This window comes from Calidris pugnax, unplaced genomic scaffold (genome assembly GCF_001431845.1).
Source record: "Calidris pugnax isolate Ruff unplaced genomic scaffold, ASM143184v1 scaffold11, whole genome shotgun sequence".
NCBI classification, from domain to species: Eukaryota; Metazoa; Chordata; class Aves; order Charadriiformes; family Scolopacidae; genus Calidris; species Calidris pugnax.
The window spans coordinates 2235999-2261318 of NW_015090803.1; the positions used below are offsets into that span (position 1 = coordinate 2235999).

Sequence of the window (25320 nt, forward strand, 5' to 3'; positions counted from 1 at the left end):
CCATAAAAATCACAATAATTTCCAATAATAAATAAAATGAACCTCCCTGATAAAGCAAAAGTGCCTGAAAAAACTAGTTGAGATACCTGGGGAATAAGAGAGACAGATGCCTTTAGAAAGGTTTCTGGTCATAAAGGGCTTGATCCAGTACCCACTGAAGCTTTACCCAGTGAAAGAGTAGAGATTGGTCATAAAGGGCTTGATCCAGCACCCACTGAAGCTTTACCCAGTGAAAGAGTAACTTCAGAATTCAGAATTTCTGGTGGTTCAGGACTACGGTCCAGTTGATGTCAGTCACTGGCAGGCACTGAAATGCCTGCAGTCAGTGTACTGGCACATAACCCTTTGACAACACGAGCATGATCTATCAGGGAGTTCCCCAAACGTTCCTGGGAGTGTTGTGTGGAGTGCAACACTTTGCAGCTGACGGTTCAGCCAGAAAGACACCATGACAATTCGGAGCAGCGATACCCAAGAGCATCCTTCCCCACCCACCAAAAATACCAGGGAAGAACGACCCCAGGTACAGCACTAAAATGCACCCTAGGCTCCAGCCTCCAGAATCCCCAGGTCACTGTCTCCTACTTGGTTGGGGGAATAGGATTCCAGAAGAGCCTAAGTCTTGGGAACAGCAAGGGAGAAACGGAGAAATACAAAAATGCAAGGATTAAAAATCAGAAGGGGAGGTAATGATCCCCCTCTAGAATATTCCCTTTAAACCAGTGTAATTAAAAACTTTAAATTCACTTAGAAATTGGTTTCAAAATAGTCTGACAGTTTTAAAGACTTTCAAAAATCAAAATATTCTTCATCAGACGTCATTAAAATACCCCTGTAGCCCCCTGAATAACTGCTACCACTTGTTTTGCATTAATATTGCTTAAATTAACGTAATCCTAAACATGCAAAATGTTAAAATTTCAACCTGTATGCTGAGTAAAACCAACTCCTAATAGAAAGACTCCTAATATTTCAAGGTTACAGGCTTGATTCAGTCTTCATCAAAACCAGAGGGATTCTTCCCACGGTGTCCAGTGGATTTTGGACTAGGCCTTAGTAAGAGACAACAAAACATTGTGGTTTATGGTGTAGGAACACACACAAAGTACACCTGTGTATATACACTAGATATGTAGTGCAACTTTTGCATGGCGCATCTTAAAAACAGCTGTTATTTTAGGCAGTAAAAGGACAATCACCAAGGCAACACTGCATGCTAATGGCAAACTACGCTGTGAAACAAAACCCAATACCCATCCGGAGACATTCCCGTTGGTGCTGGTGCCGAGCGAGCAGCTTTGAAGGAAGCTTCACGATCCATCCACTTGAACCCCAATATCAATTGGAAAGGCAGAAAGCTGCATTAGCACAACGGCCTGATTGATTTCATAGGTGCTCTGGATGACTCTGAAGGCAGGATATCATCTCTCTGACAGGCTTCCCTTCGTAGCAGATTTGATAGACGGCAGTGAATAGTGGAAACCTGAGGAAATAAGGTGGGGAAAGCAAACACAGCGTAAGTTTATCCTGCAACGTTTTGTTAAAGGAAAGAAATAAAATGGGGTGAGGAGAGGAAGGGAAAAGAGAGAGACTGAAAAATCAATTTCTTTTAGTATTTGTCAAGCACTAATGCTGGGCTGAAAAGCACTGGATAAATACAGAACCTACATACATCTCCAAAATGAGTCACTCTCAGAAGCCTGGCTAGCTATAATGGAGCCTGCTACATTCATTATGTATGGCACAACCATTAAGCCATCTAAAAAATTAAAAACACTCACATCTTTCCTTGACATTCTTACAGCAGTACTCATCTATGGTTAGAAAGGATGACTGGCACGTCAGCTTTGCATTATCTCTGAACAATAATTTGATAATACAATTGCAGAATGTGACACAGAGAGACCCAAGAAGAAATTGAAGGTCAAATTTTTAATGAGTCCAAAATTAAACGTTGATTTTGAAACACTAAATTCAATCTTTTTTTTTTTTTTTTTTAAATTGGCCATGTTACCAACAATGCCCAAATTATTCAGGCTTCTCTGATAATATGAAGGCTTATTACAGCCAAGATACTTTACAGAAATTTAAGTTTGCTTCCTGTCCATCTTGGACAGTGAAAGCCAGACAAGTGCTATTTTTACAGAAAGCTTTTAGGGATTAATTAACTGTTCACCAACATAAATACAGCATTTCCGTGTGGCGTTTCATACATCATTTCTGACCAAATGCACTAGGTTATTTTGACTGAAATGAAAAATAAAGGAGCATTGGAGATGGTGAAATAACTCAATTTCTGAGTGATGCAGAATACATCTGGACTAGGGCTTTCCCCTCAGGAAGGCAGTCCCAGCAGTGACTCTAAAGGTTTCTCTGTAATGCACAAATGCAGTAGAGAAGAGAAGCCCCGACCAGCACTGAGCACCTGCCAATGCACTTCTTCAGCTTGTGTTCCACTGAGGGAACTGGGATCACCACGTGGCTCTGAACTAGACTCCTCAGAATGAGCCAGAGGTCACAGGAGAAGCCACCAGCCATTCAAGGGTGCTACTACAGCACGGTGACACCACGTTCTCAGGGGCTGGCACAGGATTTGTACTGGGCTGAATGCAATAACTCGCGTTACTGAGGCAAAGAAGGGGGGAGGAATGGACACGGTTGTGAATTTAGTACATTGTTTCTATGGCTTTTATTACAAGTGCTTAATTCAAAAGGTAGAATTTCATTTTTATCTGAAACATTTTCATGTCCGACACGACACATGTCTGTTTCTTTTGGTTTATTTTTGTGGAGAACAAGACAAAAATAGCAGCAATAGCAAAACCTATTTTTGGTCAATCCAAATGACTTGATTGTTGGTTTTACTTCTCCAGTGAAACCAAAATTAGCATATAGCTACGTAATTGCTTTTTCAAATTCAATGCTATATTGTTTAGGTCGCAAAACCCTTACTAGGAAATGCGCAGGAAAAAAAAATCTACACAAAGGTTTTTGAATTTATTAACAAGTCTCACTTATCACTCACTGTGTATAATGCAGTGGGCTGTGGTGGTGGGCAGTTGTGGGGCTGAATTTGATTTACTCTAAAAACTTACATGTAGGCACTAAAATAAAATTTGTTATGCCTATGAGAGATTTTACTAGAGGCAGCAACAAAACAGGCGAACCTTCTGAACCAAAAGCAAGTTTCACACAGCTTTAGATACAGGACTGAAGAAATATCACTACTACAGTCCACATCTCGATACGTGAGTGCAGAGAACATGACCCCTCTGCACTCCATGTGGGGAAAGCAGGACCAAGGCTGGCTGCAGGCTCAGGGCCAGCAAACTCCAAATGCATCTTACGTCTGAGCACATTAAGAGAGCTCGTTCTACAACTGTTGAAATGAAAAAAATGAATTGGGCTGTAAATATCAATAGGCATTAGCCCTCCTACCCAGACTCTTCTACTGAACTTTGACATTTCATCATAGTCTTGGGACTCTTTTTGTAGGATGAGAGTATGAAATCTTACTCTTACTAGAGTCTTACCTCTTCGCTTCGAAACTGCGGCTGTTTTACTCTTTTGTGTTTTAAAGCAGTAGCAAGAAAGTTTTCAAAAAAACACTTTGAAAGCTGCTTTCAAAAATCTTGTTGAATGAGACCCTTTACGAAGAACTGACACACATACACTGGTATACCAAACAGAAATCACCAACTTTGGTTTCGTATCTTTCATTAAAAACACAACCCGAAGTCTTCTATAATGCATTCTGTTGTAAGCTACAACATGGGGAAAAAACAACCAAAAAAACCCCAAACGCAACATCCTGCCTCATTTAGGAAATCATAAACAGCAAAAAGTGAAGCCAACATTTTAATTAGATTTTTTTTCCAGTTAGCTTAATTACTGTACACTGCAGAGACAGACTCAGGGACCTTACCCAAAGGTAATGTTAAACAATAAGTAATTCAATGCAGCTGATCCAATAAAACTAAACTTTGAAAAAAAAAAAAAGTAACGAGGCTTGGCCTTCTGACTGGAAGCAAAATCAAAAAATAAATGACTTTATCTACAAAAAGGGCCAGATAGATGCATTCCTTAATCTCCTCAGGAGACAACTCTCTGTGTGGCTTTAGGAACCATACACGTTCTGTCTTGAATACAAATGAACAAGCCAGGCCAACCTGCTTAATCTCATACCACAAAAAAACCCCTTGACCTACACAAGCAGATGGTAGGGTTTATCGTACAGCAAACTAGAAGTCACACCAGGAAAGAGAACTGTGGTATCCAAGCTAGAAGCCACCAGGACAGAAGCAGCCACTATCCAGCTGATCAGCTATAGAGATCCTCAGTAACAAAGCTCCTCTCCTTGGAGGTAAGTAACGACGTTACTACTATGAAATGAGCTATAGAGCTGCTTTGCAAGTCTCTTTAGGAAGTTCAGCTTCTATTTTCATGTATTTTATTCTTTTTACATGTTAAACCATACTTGCTGTGCTTTGCTGTGATAGCAGAAGGCAATAATATATTCTGCAAACAGAAAGGCATTCACAAATTTAACGTCACATTATTAGCTCTAGCTACAGCAACGTTATTCTGAGGTTCTATTCACTTCTCTCTGTAACTTTAACTGGGGACTGAGCTATTCATATTACAGTTATTTTCTTTTTGGCTATTACCTTCATGAAGATATCAACACCAAATACACAGAAAGAATTATGGAGATAAAAAAGGGGTATGTGGAACTTCTTCCATTCTTACTTACTTTTCCAGCATTCCTTTCTGCTTGAGAATGCGATACACTTCTGCAGAAGTCTGTGGTCCTTGCAGTTTCTGACCATTCAACATTTCTTGCTCCAATTCTTCAATAGACTAAACAACAGTGTTGAGAAAAAAAGGAAGAGAAGGAGAGCGGTGATAAAAGTTTTCACAAGCCTGACAACATCATCTGGATGGAAAAAAACCAAGCCAAACATGTTACTGAGGGTTTGTTGGTGGTGTTTGTTGTTTTTTTTTCTTCCCCTTTCTCAGAAGTGGCTTTGAATGAGCATACATATTATTCTCTTATATTCTTGGAATATTTGGAAATATTCTCCTTAAATCTGCATTCCCCGACATCTTATCTCTCAAATTTTTTTTTTGTTTTTTCTTTGAATCGTCCCTCCTTCTTAACACTTTTACATTCAATCTAGCTTTGTAACACACTCAGAAATGAGAGGAAAGAGAGTACTCCTCACTCAGTACAGCTAGCATGTCTCAGATAACTCTGCTATGACTCCATCAAACCAGCAGTGCTAGTACTTGCAACAATCTATTCCATCGAGTGAATAACGTACCTTTCCAGTTTTAACAAATGCTTCTGCTACACGTCGATTCCGGCCACCGTAACACGTTGTGATGAGATCAGCAACTCCACAGCTCTCCAGGAAAGTGGCAGTAGACACCTGTCCTTTGCAAAAAACTCTGGCAAAGGCAATCATCTCCATTAGGCCAAGGCGAATAACAGCAGCTTTGGTATTGTCACCACAGCCAAGGCCATCACAGAACCCAGCGCCTACTGCTACTATATTCTAATGAGAGGAGAAAAAGCAAAATAGAAATTAATCAGTTATTGCTTGCAGAATCCTAGGAAACACCAAAAGACAGAACGCGGATGTCCTTAAGAACTGCAAACACTTTAGTAGCATAGGACTAGGTTGTTCCTTTGGGATTTTTTTGGTTTGGGGATTTTCAAATCTACTGCATAACCTTTAAAAAATTAAAAATAAATAAATAAATACAAGAGAGCTATGATAAAAGTTTTCACAAGCCTGACAACATTACTTATTACTAAGTATTTCCAAGAATAAAAGCACAGTTAAAGGTCTGGAACAAGTTGCCCCACAGGCTATGAAGCTATTATTATTGACTATCTTTAAGGACAAATAGGTTACACTACACTCAAAGAAGGTTTTATCTAGATTGAGCTGTTCCTGCCCTGAGGTAGGGGTAAAGTTAGACTGACACCCCACAGCCCTTTTATTCATGTTTTCTTTATGATTAAAGTAATACCGAATCTAAGAAAGATTTATTGACTTCAGTGGTGATACGCTAAGGAACCAAACTCAGCCAAACTGATAGTATTCAGCCTTTTTAAGTACACAGAGTTCCTACAGCAAACAAGGAAGCGGAAGCAACTGATGCAGTAACACCTTTCCACATGCAGCAACAGCAGCAGTGACCTCAACAGAAACCACAGGAGAACCAACATTATGGTACGTGACGTAGCACCCGACGCAGGAAAGAAAAACCCAACAACCCAACAACCAACCATGAAGAAACAGCAACAGTCAGAAGTTGCTAATGAAAGCAACAAGCTGATTAACAGCCGAATTTATTTTCATTTTTTAACTGTAAGAACTGAAAGGTGCAGGCAGCTGCAGTGCTGTGTGGCCAGTCATGGCTAGGAGGCTCTTGATCAATGAGATGAGGCACTGCTTTTTGAGCAGGGAGCTGAGGTCTAAAGGTGACCTTAAAAATTGCAGACATATCTCAACAACTGATCTGAAGCAGCAAAAGATGATCAGACTTTTAAAGCTGGTACTTTAGATCATCTTGGCATAAATCTTGGCTGTGATGATTCAGTCAGGGTATGTTCTCATCAAATGCCTCTCCCAGGCCAACCTTCAATATTTGTTTATTTGGTGGCAAAACAGAGGAAGTCAAACAGGTATTTAAGAAATTTTCAAACAGGATAACCTATTTAAATGGAATTTACACATACGTGAACTCTGCAATGTTTGGGGCTCAGCTAAAAACAATAACATTTTTGAACAATCTGTGGATTATTTTTTTTCTATGTACTTCTCAACCACTCCAACACTAAACCTTCCCCTTCCCCTCCATCTTTGACTTTCCACTTTGAAGCAACCTACCTGATCATAATTTACAGTATGATTTAGCCTATGGTATTTTGTTGTCTACTTCTCCGTCTTGCAATGTTTCTTTGGAGCAACAGAAATATTGTTTTAAGCAAGTCATACCAAGACTATTTACTTCTGAGGAAATGTGGTAAGGCAGAAGGGAATTTGTTTCTAATTCCGAAACAGTAAGCTTTTCATTTGTACAATGTCCCCATTGTATGTTCTTACACATAGTTTGCAAATAATGAGGAAGCAAGACAACTGACTATGCTCTAGAACACCCTCCCACCCCTCGGAGACTGTTATACCCTGGGCTGCATAACCCTCAGGCCACAGCTAGAATTCACAAAATCTACCATCTGGGTTCATTTAAATCCTTGAAGAATCTATGATAACTCTCTCATGTCTAATGAACCGTAGAGAACTGAATATACCACATTGGAAAATACACCTCACTGAAAGATGAGCCACCCCTTTGAAAAACAAACCAACAACAACAAAAAAAATCTCACAAAACTTGAGACCGAGTCATCTTTCTGTCCAAAACAAGACCAAAATGGGCAGCTTGGTACTTGGAATCACTGGGTGCAGGTACTAAGTCGGGGTTTTTTTTTCAGGAAGATGTGTAACAAACAAGAGCCTAATGGCACTAGCACTGTAGTGATGCTCTGAGAAGCAGACTGGGAGGGGGAAAATGACATATCTTCTGGCCAAAACATCCTTCTGTATCTGATACGGTTGATCCCTGCCACTGCCACCGCCAAAGCCTGCACCTGAACTTATGAGTTCCTGCAAATTCAGTGGGTATACATTTGAGCAAGAGGAGAGGACCCCTGTTTCTGTTAGCTCAAAGACTGAGTGTATTTGCATACACAACGCGCAGGTCTGAGGGTCCAATAAGCAAAGATGACTTTAGCCTACAGACAAACCTGTTGTTCCAAAAGTCCAAAAATATTGTCACAAAATGACTGCAACACAATGTTCCTCTTGGCCTGAGGGATTCAGAGCTCTCAAAACCACTTCGTGCTTCAGCAAACACATTTCCCCCATTTTGGCATTAATGGGTTTTTACATTAAAACACACATCCTGTAGCAAGACGCACAGGGTGTGTTTATATTGCATGCAGTTTTAAGCTACGAAAATAATTTGCACTAACAGATGAGTCCTCAGCTGCTCTGGTATCCACATGCTGGTGTTAGTCCTAGTTATTCTGGAGTGTGAGTAAGGACCAGACTGTTATTTTATCACTGGGACAGAGAAGCTATACTCCAGAAAATAAATATTGGTTCCAGGCAGTGCTCACGGTATGTGTCAGAGCAAATAAGAAAAGTCTTTTACTTGCATATGACCTGCTGCAAACCTGCCAGAGGTCACAAGCACAAGGTCAACAGATGAGCAAGGAACCAAGGCTAACCAGTCTGCAGTCTTTGCTGACAGATTGTTCTCTTACACAGTCAGTGCTCAGAAATATCCAACAGTCCTACTCTGTCTAGAGTAAGTTTGTGGAACGCTCATGAAGACAGCTTCAGAGGCCATTTCTGAGGAAACCATTACTTCTCCATAATTGAATGGATCTTTAGAAAACTAAGCAGAAATGTTAATTCACCTCGGACATCCAGCCTTCATTGACGTAGCATCACAGCTCTGCACAGCCTGCTTTCCCTCCTTACACGTGAACTTGGAAAAGCTCCTTGCTTCACGTCATGGTTGAGAGAGGTCAAATAAAGACTCAATAAATCAGAGAGAGTATCAGCAGGACTGTCAGAGAGGTTAAGCATAAACTGCTTGCTTACTCCTGGCAAATTTGAATGTAAATAATGGATTCCATTTCTACTTCATCTCAGGGAAGAGTAATTACCACTTTTACAGTACCTAGACTGACTATCCAACAACGACTGCCATAAGCACACTTTGCAGGACCCCCTTTGTAAGTAAGAATGCTGGTTACCAGCATGTTCACCAGGTTACGTAACCTGGTGAACAATCAATCATTGTTATACTCCTTATCTCTTTGCTTAAGGCTAAGCTGGAGCAATAAGATTTAGAGATGTGCCTGAAGCAACCTGAAAGGCAACCACAGCTGCTGCTCCTTCTTCCTACAGTCACTGTCTCCTCTGTCTTGGTCCTCGGCTGCTGCCAAGTTAAACTCTCTCTCTCTGTTTAACTCTCTGGATCCCTGCACAAATACATCAGGAAGCTGGAGCATGGCCATTTTGCCACATTCAGAGATTAGACTGTCAATTCTCCTTCCCTCACGCTCACCCCTGTCACTGCCACACAGGGTAAGTGATTCCAGTACAGTTTACACCCAAGAATGCAGCTACCAACATCTATGTTGCCTCCCAAGTACACTGCTAGGTTCATACACTATGGACTCAAGGGACACCTGGGGGTGATAACCCTGGGTCTGTTCTACTCCCAGTATCACATCCATCAGCATCCAGGAGTGCATTTGTACATATGCATAGCTGCACGTACTACTCTTGCAGTGGTGTCACAGCCATTAAGCACTTCCCAGGAAGGCCCCTTCACCATCTGGCAAATGGCAGCTGGAACTTGCAGGTGGACTTGGGTCAGGCTGCCTGCAAAGACAACTGGACACCTTGAAACTGAACTATCCAAATTCAAAGTTGTTTAATTTCTGACCTCAATCCTTAGAAGAGGTCAACAATACAAAATGTGCTTTAGTCCTCAAAACAAACAGAAAACCACACTGACAGAGAAGAACATGCCAAGCACTTTTTGTTCCTACAGCCAACAAGTTACTGTAGACTGTAACTTCTAGAACTTACTTACTGTTCTTCCTCGGTATTATCACCTTTTTTACAGTGACTGCCATTGCCTGTTCTGCCAGTCTCCAAGCCAATGCACGACTGCGGTTTCACTGCACTGATTTTTATACTTCAGTCCATCTCCATCAGCCCATTGTCACAAAAAATAAATACAGTAAATGAAGTGCCTGTTCAATATCTATATGCATATATGTATATAAATAGCAATCAAGCACATGATCTTTCATGATCACGCAGCTGCAATACCTATTATTACAGCCTGAATTCAAATATGCTTAAAAAAAATACAAACCTAAAATTATCATTATTGTAAGGGAAAGCTGTGCTCACCGCCTTCTCTGTTACCATTCTGTATTTTTCCCAACCTTTAAGCAACCATCCACATTGAAAAATCTTCCCTGCTTAGAAAGGGTTGCAGAAATAAAGAGCAAGGTAAGTAAGACTTTTAACAAGATCTAGTCTATTATTCCAGAAATACCAGAAAAGTCTCCTTTTCCCAGGGTGGTATTTATAGAAAAATGCAGAAGCTGGGAGAATATATTATTTCTCACAGTGTAGTATTTCTCATCATTTAAATACCAACACAGGAGTTGCTTTTACTATTTCCACATCCAAAAAGACAGCCTGGACTGGCATGTGTGCCTGCTTTCTTTTGTCTTCTAAGGTGAAGTTTGCAGTGATGCTGCTGACACTTTGAATTGCCACTGCTACAGAAAGGGAGTAGAACCCTCTTTTTATACCCATCTCTTCACACAACACTGTCGCCTTCTGAAATAGAAATTTCCTCCTTCCAGCAAGTTAAGCAATGCTAATTTTTATTATTTTTTTCATTAAGTAACTTTCCAAGTCTAATGAAGTAACTGTCAGCTGGCAGAATCTACACTTTAAATTTTTCCCTAAAAATGATCACACGAAAAGATGCTTATTTTTCACATTTTTAACACAAAGATTTTCAGATTAATCATAAAAACCCAAAGTGCTTGTTGTTACCCTTAGCAAACAGTTCTCCTAGTCATAAGAATGAACAACTTGAAAAAAAAGCTAAAGTTTACATTTCACTATTCACATCTGAGCTCTCCATTTTGCTCTGTACAGGCAATAAAATCACACCCATCTGTTTAATTTTAGCTTCATTTTGTTTTAGAGGCATACAAATCCCCAGTGCATTAATAAATTTTTGCAGTGTTTGAGTTAGAAAGAGCTCAGGAAATTATTTCCATGTTGACTGTACAAGATTTAAGATTCACCTAGACAGGGTTGTAAATTAAAAATTACTTCAAAAAAATATTATTTTAATAACATTTTCTTTAAGATTAAGGGAGAGTTGTATGTTTAAAGCACATCACCTATCATTAGCATGACTGATCTATGCCACTTTATACCAGTTCATGCCTTTTGATCAGGCAAGAAATTAATAGCATTTTTAAACAAGTGAATCTAGCCTTAATTTGCTTTTTATTTAGAGTTCCTAACAAGCATTTCTTTGGAAGTGTCAACTCAGTTAACTAAATATAGTGTAGTCAAAACTGAATGACCAGAGCACGCAGAACACATACAGCCTTTTTGAAATGGAACTAGAGAGTTGGGTCTGCAGGATGCGTGATGAAAAACAACACAGGAGGGAGGAACAAAACAAGACTAGAAAGAACACTCAAATTTCATCTCAGTATCTTCCTAGGTCAGCAACAACAATTTATTTAAATTCTTCTGCACTTCCAAAGAGAGATGCTGGTATCTTGCCTGACTTGCACCTTTACAGCAGAGTTTCAGCTGCTCAGTTTGATGGGCACACTCATCTTTAGCACCCTTTCATGAGATTTGTCTGGAATAAGAATTACTTGGGACAGAACTCCTCTGTCACACAAGAATTTAAGATAGGCAGAAAATATCAGGCTGAGCAAATTTAAAAGAAAAATAAATCTATAAAACTTTTTGACTAATTTCATGGGTCTATGCACAGAGATTTCTTTCCTCCTAACCTCCCACATCACCACAGCATTTTAAAGTAATGGGTGTATAGCCAAATTACAAGCTCCGCAATCTGAAGAAATTGCTATAAATACAGTAACTTCAAAGCATGTTATACCAAAGCACAGCCCATTAGCTCAGTGCACAGACCCATGACCTCCTCCTCCTCAGGATCTCCAGTATGACAGCTCTCAAGACAAAATTCTCAAGACAACCAGTAAGTCAAAAATCATGTTATTATAGCTATCATTCTACTTTTCACTGAGCAGAATCAGAAATCTGTAGCTTAAAGACATCGTTTATTGGCTTGGTAGCTTTGCAAGCGAATTGTGTAGTTTACACATAATTTCAACAGAGAAAACAAAACAATACAAAATAACATAAAACATAAAAAATAAAAAAGCCAAATTATCTACTAAACCCATCAGAAATGCTTCCATGATAGATATCAGATAATGTGACGTACAGTACTACTGGCCAGGGTGCCAAGCAACTAATGCCTTCCTTTCACAAATGGGCCTGTAAATTAACCTTAAAAAAATGCTAATAGGAACATGTTTAAGCTAGCCTTTGCTTCCTGTCAGCATCGATTTTGTTACCAAAAAAATCCAGATAAGTAACTGCCCAAAGTAACTTTTTTCCTATTCAGGTCATTTCTGGATGTGGTTACCCACATGAACCTTACGCACTGTACGTCCACAAAATATAAACCGTTAAGAGTGCTCACACTGTGCGAGTCAATGACTCAACAGACACAAAGGATTAATGCCAACTGCTTTCTCCCTTTCTTTGATTTAGAAATATGTTGATCAGTTAGATGTAATCAACACCTGCTTCATGACTGTGTGTAAGCTGATGTAGAAAAAGAACTTGAGAGATGGTGAGACAAGGGTCAAAAAGCTAACTCTCTAGAACATGCTGCTCCCTGATTTCCCATCTAATTCTTCTGGAAATGTTATGTAGCAGCCTTATAAAGCCCAATAAATATAACTCTTTAAATGAAAATGCCCTCTTCTTTTTTCTACAAGGATCACCATTCCATCTGTGTATCAGCTGCAGCCTGTTGATCTTACCTTCAAAGCACCACAAAGCTCAACTGTATCTGCATCGTCTACTACCGTTATTCGGAAGTTTGGAGTCTGCAGGAGTTCTTTGAAGAGAAGGCCGTTTTCCAAGATTTTGCTGCCTGTTGAGAGAGAGAAAGGAAGGCTAAAAAAATAAGTAATTTGTTTGGGTGTTTGCCTTTCCTGTGCAAGACAAAATACTTAAAAGCAGATATAAGGTTTTTCTATCTTCACCCTAAACAGGCTCCTGTTTTAAGTGGCTAAGGACATGTCTACATTGCACTTAAAAGCTCTGCACAGAGTTACTCTGGACTTCTTCATAATTCATTGTCTGCTCAGCAACAGATTCTAAATAACAATTCCATTAATTCTCTACAATCTCTCTTTTTTGATCATTCTCTTTAAAAAGAATAGTTAATAATAAAACAAAGGTGAATTAAAAATACAGCAGGTGCAATTCTACCAATTATTTTAAGGTCTGCATTCCAGAAAAATACCTACTGATAAAGGCATGACAAGGATGTTTTATTAATTGAATGTGCTGCCACATGTTTCTAAGCACTGAGGTAATTCAACCATTCAAAAATAAATTCAATGCAAAAGCTGTAATGAGAGGTTATCAAGCTACAAAAGCATGAAAAAAATTAACACTGAAAAGAATAACATGAACTCTGTACTATTATGTATGATTACTTATAGGTGTAGACACACTTGCCTATCTAGACACTGTGAAACCCCAGACTAGGCACATCTTTGCGCTGCAAAGGTGTGCAGACATCAACACAGATCTAAAACCATGGCTAGGTTTTGGGGAAACCAATTATTTTGAGAAATTAAAGTAAGATTTTGATACCTTAAAAAACCCACAACCCAAACACGCATAAGAATACCATCTGTGACCATAACACCTGAGCTGGAGTACAGAATATAGAAGCATTCATCCATCTAAAGCCACGCAGACCCAAGAAAAATCCTAAGCAGTTTGTTATGAGGAGGGTGTTAAAAAGCACACTTAGTATTTCACCTGCTAAGGTGACAACCCTTAGTGAGACTAAGTAAAATTTAACTCCTCCCTCTCCATCTATTCCTGGTACTGTCCTAGTACTTTTGGAAGTGTAAGCATTCTAGGAAATTCACCATTAAAATAAGAAGAACCCAACAGTTTCTGGTAACAGCCAGCTAACACTGACAACAATACAATTTGAACTATTTGCTGTGGAACCGTGGGACAGGAGCGTGTTTTACATATTCTTATTACTTGGAACAATACCTATTGTGGTTTCACAGAATTTCTCTGCTGCGACCTCATTGGCAATGTTAGCTCCCATCAGCACGCTGATGTCTATTCCCATCTTCTCTCGAATAATGTCAGAGATCAGTTTGAGTCCCTCCGGGCCTTCATCTATTCCCTGCAGCCAACATTAAATGGAATTACTAAAAAGTCATTCATTAGACACAGTAGAGAAGAAAGCACATCACAATTATTCTTGTCCACGGGTGGGAGCTGCAACAAGGCCTATTCAGATAGAAACTAACGATGACAGACTTGCTACCAGTGAAACTTCTGCTGCTGTTGTGCCCTTGCCAAGCTGCCTTCTTTTCATAGGAGGCAGCACCTTAAGAATTAGGAACAAACTCTCGATGACGGTAATGAGTTTTATTCCATGCTCAAAGCCCTGATTCTAAGAAGTGCTGAATATTCACCTTTGTTAGTTCAGAATCTCAGCCGCTTATTATCATTGTATCTTTCCTAAAAATCAGCGAAGCATCAATCCATCAGTTGTGAATCAGCCCTGCACTTGGATTTGAAAATGCACCAAAACTCACAAAACTCACATACTTGCTTTATGAAGATGTATCTGAACTGAAATATCAGAGACAGATTCCCTTCTGTACAACAACAACAGCCTACCGGTAGAAACTCAGTTTAATCACTTTGAATACTATTACAAATGGAACAGCTGTTCTCAGATATGTAGAAAGCTGAACAACTGAGAATAATTTAACTTATAAGGATATTTTTAGTCTGTATTTATAATGCACTCTTTCCAAAGCATGAAAGTAGGGGCAGAAATAGGACCTTAGAACTAAGATCAGTATGTAATGGTGATTGGACAGTAATGCTGCAATGGAGAAGAGAGTCTGGTACCCCAAACTGCCTGAACCAAGAACTCCAAACATGACCGCTTTCTTCTCACAAATTCCTTTTCTCTTAGCCTGCTAAATGCAGACTCCTTTTGAGTTTTTAGAAGAAGGACATGGCAGACAAGCTACTGAAATGGTCTGTCTTTCCCACACTATACCACCTTTTATACAGCACCGTCTCATAACGTTGGATACTTGGTACTTTAGAGGATTGGTAATTTTGAATTACGATTTAAAGGCAAAAAGGCAGTGAGATGCTCTACTACTTCCAGATATACACACCCCCCCCGTATGTTGCCATTTGCATTTCCACAGATCAGAGGTGCTATTCCTTAAATAACACAGTGCAATCAAGACACATGCAGAAATGCATGTATAAAATTAACCAATTAAACTACAGACAACAGTGCTTATATTTCTGCATTATATTTCAATCTGTATCACTTCATGCACAGCTCTGTTTTCTCATCTTTAATGTGCCACAGAAAAAGAATTTGAAAGCAAGCACACATATACATGTTGTGGTTTTCCCTCACAGTGTCAAATATGTCCCCACAAAGCAACTGTAAGGCCCCTCCTCTTAAGCAGGCAATTAATAAACAGAAAAGCATGCACACACCGGGAACAACTCCAAAAATGTGAATACACACACAACAATTATTCATCCAAGTGAAAGAAGATCAGAGAAGCTTAGGTGCCAAACTCAGCCCTGCTATGAACAGATGCAACTTCTGACAAAGTCAAGGAGAGCTGCACCTGTTCCTTGTGGAGTTAAACCCAATACTGACCGAGACAAGATGACAGGAGGAAAAACAAACACCCCTCCCTACCCCAAAACCCAAGGCTCCAACGTGGGAATTTCCACTGAGTAGCAATGATCCCCGGGCAATGCAAATCCAATTCTGTCATCTTATCACTTGCAGCCTAACACACCTGCCAGAGCAACCTCTGGGGCTGTCTCTATTTCCCAAAGACTTGGTTTTATTATCAGACGTTAGGCTCTGGTTCAAGATTAGGTTATCAACCAAAAAAAAAAAAAAAAAAAAAAAAAAAAAAAAAAAAACAAAAAAATGCCACACTGCCCATTCTCTCTGTTGATTCACAGTATATGAATGATGTATTCTTCTTTAGACAGAGTAAAAATCTGAGTTAAAAGGAGATAGAAAGCTCACTTATCAAGCTGGCATGGGGAAAACTTGAAGCTCTATTTTGCAAGCAAGCACACATATACATGTTGTGGTTTTCCCTCACAGTGTCAAATATGTCCCCACAAAGCAACTGTAAGGCCCCTCCTCTTAAGCAGGCAATTAATAAACAGAAAAGCATGCACACACCGGGAACAACTCCAAAAATGTGAATACACACACAACAATTATTCATCCAAGTGAAAGAAGATCAGAGAAGCTTAGGTGCCAAACTCAGCCCTGCTATGAACAGATGCAACTTCTGACAAAGTCAAGGAGAGCTGCACCTGTTCCTTGTGGAGTTAAACCCAATACTGACCGAGACAAGATGACAGGAGGAAAAACAAACACCCCTCCCTACCCCAAAACCCAAGGCTCCAACGTGGGAATTTCCACTGAGTAGCAATGATCCCCGGGCAATGCAAATCCAATTCTGTCATCTTATCACTTGCAGCCTAACACACCTGCCAGAGCAACCTCTGGGGCTGTCTCTATTTCCCAAAGACTTGGTTTTATTATCAGACGTTAGGCTCTGGTTCAAGATTAGGTTATCAACCAAAAAAAAAAAAAAAGAAAAGTAAAAAAATAAAAGACTAAAAGATGCCACACTGCTAATCTGCCAAGCAATTTAGAAAGCACCGAAACAAAACATCCCACTAATGATATTTTTCAGAGCAGAACTGCACTTTAACTGCCACAGTTAACACATGCCACTTTAATAGCATTAGTGTTGAGTGTAATGAGAACATTAAAAAAATATGACTTTGATGAAAACAGCATGCATAAAGAAGCTGCAAAAGTAGAGAAAAGAATGTTTCCTGCCTCTACTACTTAGTTTCATTGTTGTGTTAAATTTCTGCCCCTTCTTCTTAAATGATACTTTTAATGATGCACAGTTATGCCTTTTCATAAAGGCTAACGTACTTTGCATTTTCCTGCAAAACAATTAAAAGGGGCCTCTCAACGCTTCTTTTGAAACATCACTACTGATGCAGTGTCAAAACATGACAGTGGGAAGCTGCCTTAACTGTCCACTCTTCCTTGCATGGCAGGTGTCACTATTTTACTTAAACGTAGCCATTAATCAACACCCTAATGCCCTGATAATTAATACCCAGAGCAGAAATCTCAAGGGAATATAGGTCTAGACTCTGACTTCAGATGCACTGACATAAATCCTTATTTACTCCACTGATTTCATTAGAGTTATTCCTATCCTAAGGACACGAGGACATAAATCCCATTTAACAAATTAAAGGAGAATAACGTTTCTCTTGTGTTTATAAAAGAAAGAAGCATAAACAGACAACTTCAAGGTAATAAACTTAAGGGCATCTAGGGCAGTTGTGTAGTTTTGACGCTATGCATTATCTCTTTTAACACTGTCTTATTTTATCCCTCCACAACATGAAAATTTTTCTACAAAACGCAGCAAGTGCACTTGGGAAGCATTACTTTTTCATACATCTCAGCAATGTATCAGGTCAGCATTGACAAAATAACACAGATTTGATGGGCTTAGTTAGCCAAACTGAAGAAACAAGTGAGTTTTGCAGTGATAGTGGAGTTTTGTTCTTTTTAAGCAGAGATTCATAAACGTATCATTTGCCAGAAATGACAGTAAACAAGAGAATGTGTGCTGAGAAACTGGCCTACTCTCAACTAAGTACAAAGCAACAGCAAACTAGAATCTTCCTAACCTTGTGGGAATAGCTTATTCTTTGCAGCTAAACACATGGCTGGGGATCAGGGGGAGGAGAGAAAAAAAAATAAGCCCATCCACATTAAAAAATTCTCCTACTACTAAAATCACAAACACTCCTGTGAAATACTTGCTGGAGTTACTCTGCCCCCTCCTATTTTCCTATGCTCAAACTCTCTTTCTGGGCCATGCTGAACATGAACAGACTCTCTTGTTGCAACATAATATTTGCCATGAACAAGAGCACTATGCTCTCAGTCACATGAAATTCCCTCAGCAGTTCATAAAATGATCAACTCAGTGTGTGGGATGTGCCTTAACAATCAAAGCATTATGCTTGTGCTCTATTCTTCATCTAATGATGCATTTGGAAACAACAAATAAAAGACTGGAAAGCTTGGTGGTGCAAAACATATTCACTCCCTCTTTCTTTTTAAAAGTCTTCTGAACACCCTCGTTTTCCTCTTCCTGCAAGCGCTAGCCTAAAACAAAACACTGCATAACAATCCACTAATGACTAAGACAAATTCCAATCAAAGATCTAGAAAGGTTTAATGGAACGATCAAGCTAATGAGAAAAAAAGACTTTTCGTATCAAAATATCAAGCCACCCTGTTTTAGAAGATTCTATGACACATTCTCAGTTATTAATGCATAATAATTATTTTACCTTTATGAGAGTAATACCGAGCGCTTTCTTGGGTACTCGTCCTGTGATTTCATCGCAGACTTTATGAATGAACTGATGAGGAATGACAAAAACCAGCAAGTCTGCATCCCGTACAGCTTCATTAAGATTTGGTACAGCAACCTGTGTAGTTATGGGAGAGAAAAGCCACTTATAAAAATTAACACTATACACATGTGTTAGCTAGTAAGTAAAAGTACATTGTGGTCTTATACTGAATGCTACAAACAACTGTGATTCATCAACAAAAATATCTGAAAATATGCAGTAACAAACTTCCCAAAAAAGCAAAAGAATGTAAGCCCTTTAAAGAAGCTATTTTACTTCTTGAAAGGGGTATCTTCACAGCCGCCAGCACGGTTAGTGCAACCAAAATTCAAAACGTTCTCTAACATTCAAGTACTCTGAGTATGAAAATATAAAATAAAAACTGGCCTTCTATTTGACAAAATATTCTCAATTTTTGATAAATTATTGCACACTGGAAGGTACTTTCTTTACTTAGTTCCTTATGCAATTTTTTCTCCAGGCCTCTTACACCTACTAGTTTATATTCTCTTTCTCTGTACCCATAGATTTTGTTTACCCTTTAAGAAGGTGATCTACTTTGAGGTCACCAGCCAGACTCCACTTTTCCTACCACCTGATGACCATCTTAAAATATCAGGTTTCAAATGTAGCAATAAGCTCGACCTATTGATAAACAAAACAAACTTGATTGAGCACATAGTGGACAGCAGAAACACCACCCTTGCTGAAGGCCAGGGAAATGGCATTTCAGCATTCGTGTTAAAGAGAAAACTGCAATGCATGGCAATTCATATTTTTCCTGCCAAAATTCTCTACGGAGTTGTCAGCTGCTGCAGCTTCTTCCTATAATGTTTTTGGGGCAAGAGTTACCACCTGCCCACCCACCATCACTTTACAGCAATACAGAACAGACGTGGAGTCCCACTGTTCTGCCCTGGCAATGCTACCTCTAACTTGGTCATCTGAGAACGATCAGCAACTGAGAACCAGATCAGCTGCAAGCAGCTTGCAGTTTGCTTGAGAAATACTCTAGCTCTCTTCCTGCATTACTTTGTCTAAGAGTTTCAGAGTACTTGAAATCCCCGCAGTTCTCACTGACCAGCCACTCCCTTCCAAAGTTGAGGCCAAATTTCTTTTGGGTATGCTGCTAATCTTGCCTTCGCTTTCACATTTGCTTCCCTATACAGAAACTGAAGTAACCTAAAGACAATAGCGAGACTGGCGTGTTGGATTTACTTACCTGTATAATTGCACAATTTTACTTGTTCGAATCTCTGATCTCATCAGTAAAATAGCATAAAATATTATAAGCTCTAAAGCTGTTAACATAACAAATTTCTACCTCCATTCACAGCATAAGCAATAATCCCTCTGATCCATAACTAGAATTTAGCTTCTGAGCCTTACCACATTATCCGGCAGCTTGTATCCAGGAAGATATTTTACATTTTCGTGTTCATTATTTATGATATCCGTCAGTTTTCTTCCATTAATATTCTCCTCAAAAACCCACATCTTCACTGTGGAAGCAAACTTTTGCAGTTTTTTTACATTATTGCCTACTATTTTGGCAACCGCAGAACCCCTGCAGGGAAGAAAAGTATTTTTAAAATTATTATTTTGCTCTAGAAGAAAGAGACTGCCTCTAAATAAACAGAAATTCACATGTTATTGGACCAGTTACTATGTACCATTTTTCATCTAGTGAAACAAGTGGAAAAATACCCAGTCATTTCCACCTGCTGCTTTCTCTTAAATATACCTGGAATAGGTTGGACTAAAGCATTTGTTGAAAATGTCCTTACTTATTTTGTCTGCTTATTGGCTATGCAGTGAGAGTTTGGGTTACTGTATTTCCACAGATCAAATGGAGTATATCTTCAAAGCAGTGGTAAAAGTGACATACTAAATTGTCTTGCATAAGTTGTAAGCTTTATGGTTATGATGCCAACCTCCCAGAATTTAACTGTTGCAACAGCATCCTCTGAATTTGCAGGCTGACAATTCCACCACAGCCTCATTTTCTCCCCAAGAACAGCACAGAGTGAAACCTGTAGGATGGTGATCAATTCTACTACTCAAATCTCTAAGCAACAATGAAAATAATCAGAATTATTGAAGCTACATACAAGAGGAGGAACAAATGCAACCTTCCCTTCCATTCCTAGCCTGAATGCCACACGGAAGAAAGAGATGCAATTTCATAAAGCCTGTTACCCTAACAGGCTAAGAAGGCAGCTTCATAATTACTGATAACCTACTAAGTAGAGAAAAAAAAATTTAGAAAAATGGGGTAAAAATACACAGTCACCGATCTGAGGCTTATGTGCGTGTGTGGAAACGGCACACTTTATTAAGAGTTAAGAACACTTTAACTTTTCAAATCTAGGTTATACTGGCACATTCCCCTAAATTTATTATGGACGTTGCTTGTAATTCTGCAATACTCATAGCTGGCAACTCAACCAAATAGATTCATTCTGCTCCAAGAGCTTTTAATACGGCACAACTCATTGTGCTATCACAAGCCTAAGGTCACTTTCTAAGCAGGGGCAGAAAAAATTATAGTATCCTAAGTAGACCTTATTCAGTTAAACCATAAGACCATATGTCTTACAAGTCTGAAATTTATTTTTCTAATAGCACTTCACACACTACAAATTCCCCTGGGTTCAGAAGTTGATACAGAAGCCAGAATTGTCAGCCATCTCTTATCAAGCTCATACAATAGATCTGCACGCAGAGTGCTTTCCACTGCAGCTCAACCCCCAAACTTCAGGTCCACACAAACACTATGAATCACGTTCAACACAAGTACATGTTCCTCAGAAAGTGCTTTGAGTTCCTTGAACAAATGCACATTTACTACTGCAGATTTATATACAAAGTCTGGATCCTGGCACATCACTGTCTTCAGTTTTGAACTTCCTTACACATCCTCTGTGCTTAGTGTTGATAAAGACAGACAAAAATAACTGATTCAGCAACTAGTCTGGCTGGGATTTTCAAACAGTTTGCCAGCTTAAATTTTGGCAGCGTGTACTACTTGAGTGAGACATTAATTCCATTACTATTTAACACTTAAATGCCTTAGCTGTATTTTTTTTTCAACCTTTGCATGTAGTATGGAAAAAACAAGGAATTTTCTAGTCTTAGTTCCTGAATTCAAGCAGATTCTCCTGACTGGCTTCTCTGGTTCCTCTTTTCCTGTTGCAACAACTGCTGTAGGACTGAATTAAGCAAGGTCAAACAACTGACACCGGGATTAAGATTGCTCTATGCAAGGTGAAATACCAGTTCCCCACACCTGTTAATCCAACAAGCGAGTCTATATTCTCTTCTGTGTCCTAGTACTCCTCAGTCTGTACTCTGAAATAGTTTACTGGGATGTCTGGCTCATCTTTTATACTCCTGACACATCACAAGGCAAAGGAATGGGAATTCCTGCCAATTTATTCCTAGCAATAACAGTTCTAGTGTGAGCCAGACTGCAAGACTTGGTGCCTGCAGCAGCTCGGTTACACAAGAAAAAAACATAGTGAAAGACTTCCTCATAACCTTAACCCTGACATGCTTTGAGGGATGGTTAATGCTATTCAACTAATACAACAAGGTAGTTGCATGCCAAACAGCAGTTCTCTTCCTTGCAATGAGCACAATCACATACAGTTCTTACTTAAGACTCCTGAAGAACTCTGTTGGACCTCACTGAGCCAGACCATGCACTCTGTCTCCTGCCCTTCACTGTTACCATGTATCACAGTTGCTCTGCTTTCCCCTCATCACTTTAAAGCTAAAGTACAAAAAACCAGAAACTCTTAAACTTGCTCTGGTACCAGCATTAGTGGAAGTCACAATATGCAAGTATAAATACCACTATTAACTAGCTCTAGCACTCATCCCTATAAAATCACCTCAGTTAAGCTGCAACTTTTACATCTCATTTTTCTACAAGCCGGTTGCTAAGCAAATGAACCCCTCTGTCCCAGTAACTTCCCCTCTCTTCCCAAACTCTACAGGTTTTGTTCAAGGTGATTGATCAGATTCATTAAGGACCCGTTCTAGCAAAACAGGCAGGGATAAATTCTGGTTGTACACACCTTGTTAGCCTGCCCTGGAAGTGTTATCAGAAGAGCAAGCTATAGTACATGTCTGAGGCAGCATTTTCTGTGTTTTAACTGAATCCGGGCACTTGAATACTGAGGCTTCAAGGTTATTTCAAAGGAGTACTCTCCTTGTGTTCAAGAAAGCTTATTTTATCCCCTATCTTAAAGATCCTAATACAATCACTTACCCACCAGCTGAGCAATGTGGGCAAGGCCAGCAAAAAGCACAGTTCTTCCTGTGCTTCTAGGCCTTGATAACCATCTGTCCCGTCCCATGATCTTCCATCAGGTGTCCAGTGACCCCTGCCAAGTCAACTTCATTGTTAAGGTGACCTTCCCCCTAGCAAACTGACCAAACAAGTCTAACTGGAAGGAGTTTATCATCCAAGGTGATTGGCTCAACCCTTCTAAAGGGCCACTGTCGTGCCAACCTCCTTTAGTGGGTTCTTTTCATCCCAGATATAGGTTAAAGGCCTGTGTGAAGGCAAAGACATCCCTATAGTCACTTGCATTTGTGGGACAGAATCATCTCACAGAACCCCAAAACCCCACAGTCTCTGTTGAACTGCTTACAGTGTAGGCAACACCCATCACACACTCCCGTAATCCAGGCTTCAAAAATATATCACTCCAAAATACCAATGATAAGATGCATATCAGTGCGTCAATTTCTTTCTGTTTACCTGCTTTCCAGCATGAAATGCTTCCACTTTAGGGCCAGAGGCCCCAGTTCAAAAAGGCACTTACATGCACACAGATACACAACTCAAATTATGTTCTATTTAGTTCAATGGTTGTGTATATTATCAAATCACTGTGTTCTTTGCAGTCAGGGTTTGGTGTTTGTCATCCCTTGGACTCTGAGGAAGAATCACCTTCATCTCCAAGAATTACTGTTCTCAGAAACTTTCAGGGTGGCACGGGGAGGAAGATGGGAAAGCTGCTGCACAACAAATCATTTGCGATTTAAAATTTTTGATTACTTTAGTTTCTGCTTTGCTGCCACACAAAATTGCCACACTCCTATCAAATACAAACTAAGTTCTCAGTTATTTGAATACATTTATTCCCAAAAGAAAGAAAAAAGCTGATCCCCAATAATAGCAGTATCTCTTTCTCTCAGCCTTACAGATATAGGAATTTTGCCACCCAAATATCCATACCATTAGGCATGAGCTTTTGTTGTTAATAAACTGATCCAATGAGATGAAAACAAAATATATATGCACATGGTTATTGCTAGTAGACAGGATCTAGAAAATCCTTTTGCTTCTGCAAGTGTGTTTCAGAGTGCAAACTTCCTGTAAAATGTTTTGCTAAATTTCAGGTATGGGAAAATGGGAACAATACTCCTAAAAGATTAATATGTCTAACTACATAATTTCCTTTTGATATATATTACAACGTACAGTGTCTCCCCGTTCATCTTACAAGCTAGGGCAAGGAAAGCAAGAGATGCTGCACTGAAATGTCAGCCATCAGAAAGAAGAACACGACTCAGTTGCTGATACTTTTAACTATGCAAAACAGCAGCAAAAGCCACCTGCACGAAGGGGGGAAGGGGATGAGCAACAAGTCTAAGATCACCCTGAGTAAACTGCACTAACCTTGCTCTATGCCAAACTGCTTTTAATTTAGATTTAGTCTTAAAAACCAGAATGTTATCAGAAATAATGTATGCTTAGCATTAGTAATTAAAGTGACAAACCACGAGGATACATTTAGATAACACACTGTACCTAATTTATTCATTGTAAATAGAGATCCAGGGTAAAATCAGTGTTCAGGAATGGTTGAGAAAGTGACGAAACAAAATAAAACGTTATTAACATGAGACTTCTCTTAGAGAAATGATTAGTAAATCTAATGGGATGCCACAAGAGTAAGTTTATTTAAGCCTAACTATAAGCTAGGGATAGATGCAGCAATAAAACCTTGTCTCAAGCCTCCAGTGTGCCTCAGAGTAATCAATTTTAAAAAATAAAAGGTATTTCAAATAACCTAGTGTCTCACAACTTTTCTTTGAACTACCTTGGAAACCCCAACAACACTTTTGGAGAGATGCGGACTTATTACAGAAGCCCTACAGGCAGCGCTTAGTTAGCAATGACCTGCTGGGGAAAAAATAAAAAAATAAATAAATGTTGAGTATTTTTAACGTCTAGGTCAATGACATCGGACAAGCCACACACAACAAATACCAGGTTAAAAATATCCTAAATAACTTCTTCACAGGAGAGGTGGGTGCCTGCAAGCACTCGGTCCTGCCGTTTACCCGCCTCCTTTACCTCAGGACTGCACCTCAGCCTCCGAGGGAGACCGAGGGCTGGAGAAGCCCACCCGTACGCACACGCGCCCCCAAAACCTCGCCACAAACCAAGCCCTGCCGCCGGCGACACCGTGTTTCACCCCCAGCACCGGGGCCGTCGCCTCCGGGGCGCGGCTGCCCCTCACCGCCACCGCCGCCACCCCCTGAGGGAAGCGCGGCCGCGGCGCCAAACCCTCCAGCTTGCGGGGGCTTCCACAGCAAGGCCCCGGGCGGGCACGGCGGCGGGGGAAGGTCAGGCCGGAGCCGCTCGCTGAGGCGTCAAGCCCTCTCAGGGGCTGCTGCCGCCGCCGCACTCACCAGTTCCCCGAGCCCACGATGCAAACCTTGAGGGGCGCCCCGGAGAGCGCCATGGCAGCGCCACCCGCCAATGGCCGCGGCGACGCCGCTCTCTCAGGCGGCCCGCCTCACGCTCCTCGCCCGC

The 25320-nt window shown here is 40.0% G+C and overlaps 1 protein-coding gene across 1 annotated transcript; it reads right to left on the reverse strand.

The window, feature by feature from the left end:
* Positions 1–186: 186 nt before the first annotated feature.
* GPD1L (glycerol-3-phosphate dehydrogenase 1-like) lies at positions 187–25320 on the reverse strand. The gene is made up of 8 exons (XM_014937847.1): positions 25197–25320; positions 19872–20049; positions 18417–18557; positions 13986–14124; positions 12725–12837; positions 5325–5558; positions 4754–4860; positions 187–1483 (listed from the first exon to the last, which is right to left on the reverse strand). The coding sequence occupies exons 1-8, from the start codon at positions 25247–25249 to the stop codon at positions 1387–1389; spliced, it is 1062 nt and encodes a 353-aa protein (XP_014793333.1). The 5' UTR covers positions 25250–25320; the 3' UTR covers positions 187–1386.